Source organism: Peromyscus leucopus, chromosome 4, assembly GCF_004664715.2.
Source record: "Peromyscus leucopus breed LL Stock chromosome 4, UCI_PerLeu_2.1, whole genome shotgun sequence".
Lineage (NCBI taxonomy): Eukaryota > Metazoa > Chordata > Mammalia > Rodentia > Cricetidae > Peromyscus > Peromyscus leucopus.
The window spans coordinates 68,404,610-68,413,660 of record NC_051066.1 but is presented as its reverse complement, the minus strand read 5'-3'; the positions used below and the strand labels follow the sequence as shown (position 1 = coordinate 68,413,660).

At 53.7% G+C, this 9,051-nt stretch overlaps 1 protein-coding gene across 2 annotated transcripts in view; it reads right to left on the bottom strand.

The window, feature by feature from the left end:
• Positions 1-636: 636 nt before the first annotated feature.
• Chst1 (carbohydrate sulfotransferase 1) overlaps positions 637-9,051 on the bottom strand; it is a 91,320-nt gene continuing 82,905 nt past the window's right edge. For both annotated transcript variants that reach the window (XM_037205027.1, XM_028878982.2), the window contains exons 2-4: positions 4,121-4,250; positions 3,676-3,776; positions 637-2,735 (exon numbers count right to left, since the gene is read on the bottom strand). In XM_037205027.1, the coding sequence (XP_037060922.1) occupies positions 1,458-2,693 (1,236 nt within the window). In that variant the 5' untranslated portion in view covers positions 2,694-2,735; positions 3,676-3,776; positions 4,121-4,250 and the 3' untranslated portion in view covers positions 637-1,457. The remainder of the gene's footprint in view (positions 2,736-3,675; positions 3,777-4,120; positions 4,251-9,051) is intronic.

Sequence of the window (9,051 nt, the reverse complement as noted above, 5' to 3'; positions counted from 1 at the left end):
CATGTTACATGTTCTTGGGGTGAGGACTGGAGAAGTCCTCTTAGAAGAGCCTGCTAGATTGTCCACGAAAGATGAGGAGTCGCAGCAGACGCTCCCACTGTGTGCAGACCAGGAAACTTGTCAGGTTGCTGAGACGCTGACCTGTTCCCAGTCCCTGCCTTCTCTCCAGCTTCCTTGGCCCCAGGCCTCCTAACACAGGAGGAACCTCTGGTAGAGGATGGACATCTCAGGACCTCATTCTTACCTGTTCCACTCTGAGTCCCAAAGCCATAGCTCTTGTTAAATACTTTGAGCACCCTGGCCAGAAGATGCCACCCATCATGGCTGATAAAAAGGGAATAAAATTGAAAGCTCCAAGCCATCAAGAGATCTGAAAGGAGGAGCTCCAAGAGGGAGAGGAAAGGGAGAGCTGGGGGTCCTGGGTGAAGTGGGAGGGGAGCTGGGGATTCATATGATCATGACAGATTGTTTGTATGTACGCAACCGTCAAAGAATTTAAAAAGAATATTCTAGTGCTTTAAAAAAAAAAGTTCCGAATGGCAGGTTTCTCATTTAATTCTCACTTTTCTCTCTCCATTTCATCTCCAAAGCAAGGAATATCCAGAACCCATTGTCTAACATTCAAAGGCCCCCAAATCACGCTCAGACAATACTGCACACTTTTATTTACAGAAAACACAAATAAAGCATTTCAATTTTCATTTAGCAAACTGATCCACATTTTTTTTTGTCTTTTTTTTTTTTTGGCACAAAGAAATATCACAGAGGGACCCCAAGATCAATCAGAAACTTCTACGATTCATTAGCCATTATTGGTCCAGGGGTAGCCACAAGACTCAGACAGACAAGCTCATCACAAACCAGATAGAAAGGAAGTAGTCCCAGTTCACCTCACAGTAAAACCCTGCTCACCACCAGGCAAAGGTGCGCAGGAGGGACAGGTGCCCTGCTCGGAGGGAGTGGGAATCTGGGGCAGGAAGCAGGGACGGGGGAAGGAGGAACTCTTCTCCTAACCCGGGGAGAGGTGGTCCCCTTGTAGCCACCCTCTTACCTTGAGAAGACAGCTGCAAAAGTAGAAAGTTGTGTGCTGAGGCGCCTCTCCTCGTGTGTGCCTGGGTGCACGTGTGAATGTGCGAGTGGGTGCCTGTAAACATTGTCCCCGTCCACATAGAGACCCAACAGCCTTGTGTCTGAATGGGGTGGGGAGGGCATACCCCACACATCACACGCCCTCTGCCCCAGTGATTCCCCTCCGAGACATAGTGCAAATTTCAGGGGCAAAAAGAGGCAGAAGGGGAGTGGGCAAGGGTGGGAAGACACACAGACAGGGTGGGAAGGACACACGGACAGGGTGGGAGAGGAAGGAGGGCGATAAGGCAACAGTTAAAAAACCGTCCATAGTAGGTCCACGTCAGCAAAACCAGCGCCACCTGCCTCCCACCCCCACCACACTCGGGTCACAAGAAGGGTCGGAAATCGCGCTCCTCCACCAGGCTGACGGCCGGGTTCTTCAGCTCCTTCTCCGAGTTGGCCATTTTGTAGCCCAGCTGGGCCAGCACTTGCTGGCATGCGTTCTGGGCGAAGGCCACGATATCATAGGAGAGGCGGAAGCGCCACTTCTCGGCAGTGGCCGCAGAGTTGCGCACTGTGCCGTACTTGTGCTTGCCCAAAGTGGGGTCGCCCCGAGTATTGTTCTGGATCCAGCGCGCCACGTGACCGTCCAGGGGGATACCCAGGAACTCGTAGATCTCCTCTGTCTTCTTCATGGGGTTTCTGGCCAGGTCCTCATAGCGCACTAGCATGTATTTGCCCTTGAGCCAGGAGGGCCGCATCAGGCCGGTGGACACGGAGCTGGAGAAATCCTCGCACACTGTGGTCAGCTGCGTCACGTCCAGGTTGTAGGGTTTCCTCCCTGTGCCGTACCAAAGCCGCCAGAGTCGGTAGGTGTCCCGGAAGGTCTCACTCCGGGAAGCCAAGATGCCACGAGGGTCTCGTACCAGCTGGATGACCTTGAGGTTCAACCTAGGGTCTTCCACCAGGGCTCGCAGGTCATTTACCTCAGGCACCCGCACAGTCTTGATGGCCACATGGCTGCGCTCACGACAAGCCTCAGCTGCCAAGGTCAGGTTCAGCAGGCCGCACTTGCGCACACAATCTCCCTCCTCCAAGACCAGATCAGGGGACCCTGGAGGGTCACACACTGGACGGGAGCAGAGAACCCTGCTGGCCCCTCGGCGGAAGACCCTGTCAGTGGTGTGGTTGACAGGAGGTGGCTTGATGTAATTCTCTAGAAAGTAGAGATCACAGTCATAAAGACTCCTCAGCAGGTCCCGGCTGGCCCCTAGCATGACCCTACGATCTGCCGGGCTCTTGCCCTGGGTGAAGCGGGGAATGAGTGTGTTCTGGACGTGGTAGAGAGGCTCAAACAGGTAGAAGACATCCATGTGCTGGTTGAAGAGCTGGCCCACAAAGGATGAGCCACTGCGTGTGGTGGCCAGGATGAGGACGTGGGTCTTCCTAGAGAGGTTATAGGAGAAGGTGGGGCCCTCCTCGCACAGCCGCTCTGCCAGCCCAGTCTCTGCCAACCCAGGGCACGTATGGAAAGACTTGGAAGTGAATGTGCGGATGGCGGTGTACTGGATGGCAATGGAGGCCAGGGCAAGGAGGAGGACAGCCTTCCAGGAACATTGCATGGCTGGACACCGTCATGGGGCTGCTGCTCTAAGGCACAGGGTCTGTGGACAGAGGACAGCCAAGGGTTAAGTGCTTCCCACAGCAAGGGGCTCCGTGGAATCCCGGAAAACACCCAGCCCCTGCCCAGTGCTCACACATCCCCTAGGATCTACAAACCCTGCACTAGACTGTCATTTTCCTGGTGTCTCCTGGGAGCTTCCAAGAGCTAAGCAGACAGATTCCCTGATCCCCAAGAGCTAAGTAAATTGTGATAGCAGAGACCTCATCGAGTGAGCTCTGGTTTCCCTAGCCCAGCCCACTTACTGTGCCAAAGCCCAACTCCCCCACCTCCCGTACTTAGGGGGCGCCTCACGCCACACTCTGCCACTGCCTGTGACTTCTGCTGGCATCTCCTCAATCATGAACATCATCTTCTAATCACACAGGCTGATTGATACCCACCTGCCCAGACTATGGTCTTTCTCTCCACCCTCTACCTACCCTTAGAGAAAGGATGCACACCAAATTCCTCTCCCCAAACACAAGTCCTTGAGAGGGGGGACCCCCTATGCCCCATGCACTCTGAGTTGACAGTAAAAGCCCATGGTCCTTCTACTTTGCAAAAGAGGGAACCCAGCTACCTCCAAATACAGACTTTGCAGGTCCCTGTGATGGTGTAAGTCAACTGGCCTGAAGCAAGGGCAGGTCCCAAAGGTTGCTGGGATGTGGCTCTGCCCAGGACCCAAGGTTTGTTTCTGGCTGTGAGGTGGTGATGCTCACTGCCCAGAGAAACAGTCCTTGTCTTCTCCAAGACACCCCTCCAGCCCTTTGGACCACAGAAAGGAGGATAAGGAGGGGCCACAGGAAGGGGGAAATGGGAAGTACATGCCATGGGTTCACAGCATGCCCCAAGCATCTTGCAAGGGGTGCTGACTCAGCCACCAGGTCCTGAGAGATGCCAGGGCTGCCCCCAGACCCAGTGCCAGGGAGCTCAGCACTTACCAAAACAGGACTGCTGCCCAGTGGAGACTCAGCTGCCAGTGCCTCAGATCCAGCCTGTCCGGGAAGTCCAGGGATCTGCACCTCAGCCCTGTGGCCAGGGGCTGCGGAGACAGCAGGCAGATGGGCTTGGGCTCTGTACCCCTCTCTTTGCCCTTCTCTGTGCCCCACAGTCTGCTCCCAGACCACAAAACATGACTTTGCCTGCTCCCTGCACTGACTGCAGACTCAGGGCCCCAGCTGATCTAACACCACCCCTGAGTCATGAAGCCCCAATTTTGAAGCTGCAACATTTATTGCCCACCCCTGCCCACCTTCAACAAGCCATGATTTCTCTTCCCATACCAGGGCTCCTATGGGCAGGAACTGTCTAGCATGCATGCCCAAGTGCCTGAGGTACCAGGCGCAGATGGGCTCTGTGTCGGAAATAAATGAAAACAGTCCTGACCTTCCAGAATTTAACTGGTCCTGTGATGGAGGTGAATCACCCCAGGCCTTCAGGTCTAGAAGGTAGCTCCACAGGCACAGCTGGGGACAAGGGTCTTCTTCCAACCATATGCAGCACACACAGCAGCTACCTAAAAGCCAAAGACACACTTTACCAAGCCCAATTAAAGCACCAAAGCCAGTGTGGCTTTAGTTAACACCTACTAAGCGTTCACACAGGGCTGAGCCCTTTATCCAAATGAGCAAATTCACTCTGTAAGCAGGTATCAGGCCCCAGCACAGGCAGCAGAGCCTCCTGGGGCCTATGGCCTGCTTTAGCTCCCATCTGGAAGCTGTATACTTTCCCTCCAAGACACAACTCTATTCCTCAAGCGTAAGCACACCTGGCCTTCAAACATGCACCAGATTCACTGCCCCAGCTCATCCATGAATCAGCGTGGCAGGGACAAGAATAGAAGGGGGTGAATTCTGAGACCTGGAATGCATGTTCTTCTTTGTCATTGTGTCTGTTAGTGGTTGGCTTGTGGCTGGTAGGTAAACTCGTATCCTTTGTGCACATCCCCTCCCACAATCTGCTGTGTGCCGACTCCTCTAGAGGACAGGTAAGTGGACCCCTATCTCCCAAGCAAACACAGACGCCATTTGGGGTACCCTGTCATTCCTTACAAACTGCTCTGGTAGAACAGAAGCCCACTCCATTGCTCAGATGGAGAATTTAAAGACCACTGTGCGGCTCACAAATGGGAACTAGCAGGGACCGGAGCCCCTCAGCAATCAGAGTCTGACCAGGGCTCTCGTCCCTTCACCATGGACCCAGCATCCCAAGGAAGAAAGCTGCAGACTCTGTTTGCCTGGGGAGAAGCACAGGGTCTGGGCCAAAATGGTCATGTCTACTGAGGCCTGAGATCTAGGAGTCCCATTTAAAATGTGAAACTCCACTGCCACATGTAGGAATCAGTACTAGGTCGCCACAAAGAGGCAGTCAAGAGGGAAAGGGACACAGTCCGGATTCTTGGGAACCTCTCAGTGTGATCGAAGTCACAGTCTGGACCACACTCAACCTCGCCCCTGTGGCAGAGGTCACTGACCCATGGAGGGAAGACTGAGGGTAGCAGGAAAACATCTCTACTTTAATCCCAGGTCCCGCCGGATGCCCCAAGGCAAATCCAGCACTCTTCCAAGCAGGAAATACCCGCAACAACAGAGCCCGTTTCTTCGACCGTGACTCCACTGACCTCTGCCCTGTTTCTTCACAGGCATCTACCCGTGATCTACACCAACAGGCACTGGTCAAAAAATACAGCAAGTCAGCACTCCCAGCCTTCTTGTGTGAGTGCTCCACCCTCAGGCACATGCACCCCATTGGTCAGCACCTCACAACCCACTGGGCAGAAAAAGAAGCTGAGGCGCCCCAGGTTACAACAGCTTTTCCAAGTTCATGCCCCAAGAAGGGAATCGAGCCAAGATCCTAGCCCAGGCTACGTGCTCTGAAAGTCGTGTTCACATCCATTTGTTGGATCTGCTCCGGTCCCACCTCTACCTCAATCCCTTTGGTTTGTATCAGGACAGATTTCCTTGGCCCTCAGCACTCCCACCCTGCAGTTCCAGCTCTGAAGAGAGAATGCACGCTGAGTTCTCTTCAGAGCACAGCCTTGCACCTTTCCCAGGAGGGGACGGACATTTCGAGCGCTTTCCCCCATTTGCCTTCCCACCCCGCTAGGAGAAACTCAAAGACAGGTCTAAGAGCCGAGGTTGTGCTCAAAGACACACCTCACCTCCCAAGGTGAGGAGACTCCTCTCAAGGTACAGCATGGGCCCTGTGGCCACAAGTTTGAGACCCAGCTGAGAGCCATGTGCCCACCTTCCAGGAGGGCAGAGCCAGAGCATGAGAACAGGAAGGAGGATGTTAGGGCCCACTGAAAGTGCTCTGCTCTGCTGCCAGCCTGGCACAGCCAAGCCCAGAGCTGGCCAAGGGTCCTTGGTATGCTGGAGGCATTTGTCCTGGAAACCAGAGTCCCCAGGGCCAGGTCCTGTTGTTCCCAGGCAAGCCTTCGCTTCTGCAAGAGATTTCTCAGTGCCCTGGTCTTCCAAGCCCGACCTGGGGGCCCATACACCTTCCTGGTTTTCCAGGAGCTTCTGATATGGCCTCCCTCATTGGTGGGTCAAACCTTGGGCATGGGAGTGCAGAATCCCACCTTCCTGTGAGAGGGCCTAGTGACCACACAGGGGAAGGCTTGGACTGTGGCGTCTCAGTCAGGTTGGGAGTGGAGAATGTTGCACAGGGGAGCTCTGATTTGCAGCTAAGGGCTCAAGCCACCATCACACCAGCCTGCCAGTCAGAGGGCCCACACATCGGCTAAGCACCAGCTGGGTCTGAATTCACTTTTCCTGTCGGGAAAGGTGGCCTAACCAGAGCAGTGGTTTTAACTGACCTGAAATATTTATTCATGCCCCAGATTATGACAAGACCCTGCCTTGCAATTGACGAGTGACCTCTGGCAACAGCCCCATGGACCACAGTTCACCTACCGGGAACCTCTCCTAGATTTCTGAAATAATTTTTGCTGTGCTTTTTGCCTTAGGAAAGCATCTCAGAGCTAATTACCGGCACCCCTAGAGTCTACTCTAACAGAGGCAGACCTCTGTAGGGCTTTGCCCACCACTCTTTCTCAAACCACTTGCCCTGCTAGACAGAATTTTCTCCTCTAGGCTGCGGCGATGGTATTTCTGCCTCCCTCTAGTGGCCAGAACTGGTAGTACAGCCTCCTAACTGACTTGATGTGTTCGGAATTCAGGCCTAATGGGAAGCCCAAAGGTATCGTGGGGAGTAGGAGGTGGAATGTTGCAGATTGCAGTAAGCTGTGTTGATGGCATCTCCATCCAGATTCTGGCTTCTGATCCACAGAGAACCTCTTCCTCGGCTTCACACCAAGAGGCAAGTAGCAACAGGCAACCTGGCTTTAGCCGGGCCTTCCCCCGCTGCCCTGCCCTCATAGTGCCCAGGCTGGAGAAGCGGTGTTGAACAGAGCGCCAGCAGCAGGACTAGATGAGTGACACTGGCCCATACCTCTTTGTCCCTGGGGTTTTCCTCAGATCCTGTAACAAGGACCTCTCTACCTTAAGAAGGACCCACCCCATATTCAGGGCCAGTTGAGGCCACGTTCTCATGGGACAGAAGGAAACCCCTGTGGACAGTGGGAAAACTCAAGTCACTCTGCAGAAGAAATCAGTGCTTGGTGTCTCTGCCATCTCCCACCAACCACCAGCCCCAGCCTCATTGGCCATCCGAGACTGTCCCCCAGAGGCTCAAGGATCCGAGGGCTCTGCCCTTAGCCAAGTCCCTCTTGGTGCCCTGTGGAATTTCAGCAAACCACAGTGAGGCTGTTTACCTTCCCTGTTTGTTCCACGGGCGCCTTGGAAACACAGTCCGTCTTCCCAGAAAATGCTACCTGTGCCCAGTTTTACACATACAATTTGGAAGTGTTCGGGAACTCCTGAAGCCAGAGTGCAGGCTACTGCCCCCCTCCACAGAATCCGGGATCCCTCCTTACTGACGCTCCCATCCCGGGGTTGTCTAAACAATTGGGGCAAAGGGTGCTCACAGAAGGGGGAGGGACGAGGGACAAAACAACGTCAAAACACATGTCCAACTGGGCCATTGGTCAGGGCACGATGCATGAACCACCCCGGGAGGAGAGAAGCTAGGAGGCTATGAAGGGATGGGCACTGTTTACAATCAGCTTTGAGTTTATTATCTTTGGGGATACTCACAGGGAGTGACCTCATCCCCGTGGAAGAGCTGGAGAGGTGTCTGAGGACAGGGTTGGTAACCAAAACCATCCCGACACCTCCCCCAGCCTTAGTGTGCAACACATCAGTGCTTCCTCCCCAGCTCTGGTGACACTGTCTATCGGCCTTCTCCTCCCCAACTGTCAACATTGTCCTACAGTCAAGCACTGACCCTGCACAGGTAGACACGAGAGACGGTGGTTGGCTGGAAGCTGCTGAGGACCTGCAATAAGCAAGGCCTTAGAGGGACCTGAAGGCTGCAGGGAGAGTGACTGAGGCTCAACTTGGACAAGTGGCTTCTTTACCTAAAACCCCTCTGAGAACAGTCTGGGGAGCAGGGTGCAGAGAGCAAGAGAAAATGAGCCTGAATACCCGCTACCTGAACAAAGCCAGGACACGGGTGGGGACTCCTAGGCTCCGAGGTACCACGCAGGCATCCAGGCAGAGGCAGGGCACTTGGGCAGGGAAGAATTCAGCTGGAAAGTGACCTCAGGAAACTGCATGTTTAAACCTGTTCAGCGAGCTCTGACCCACCATGGATGTTTGTTTGGTTAAGATTAAAAAAGCAAAACATCCAGGGGATTTTTTTTTTCCTCCCAAGGAAAATAAGGTGATGAAATTGAGGCAAAGAGAAAACAGGAGCAGAAAAGTCTGAAAGAAGGAGCCGGATCAGTTCCAAATGCCAAGTAATTTGTGGGCTTATGGGGTAGAGCTTCCTGGCAGCCAATGGGAAAAGGAAAATAACTGAGCTACATGCTTCACAGGATCCATGAGATAAAAGTTAAAGTGTGTGATCGCAAGATATCTGGCTAATAGAGGTTAGGATCACTAGATCTCCCAAGAGGTCTCCAAAGCCACGTACCACCATGAACCCAAGCTCCCATATCCAACACACATCCTTCAGAATTAGCAGTATGGAGGACAGAGCAATCTTGCAGGGGTGATGACCTGTCCAGGGGACAATGGAGGCAAAGAGCTTCCCTTTGGTGCCATGCCTGTCTCCACTTTAACCTTAGTAAGGTCTGCAGGTCTTCCCTGCAGGATCTGCATGACAGAGCAAGGCATTTTTGTGTCCAGCCTCTGGAGTCCTTCGGCAGAACCAGACCCTCTTTTGAGCATCCCCAGCGAGAACAGGTTCTCAAG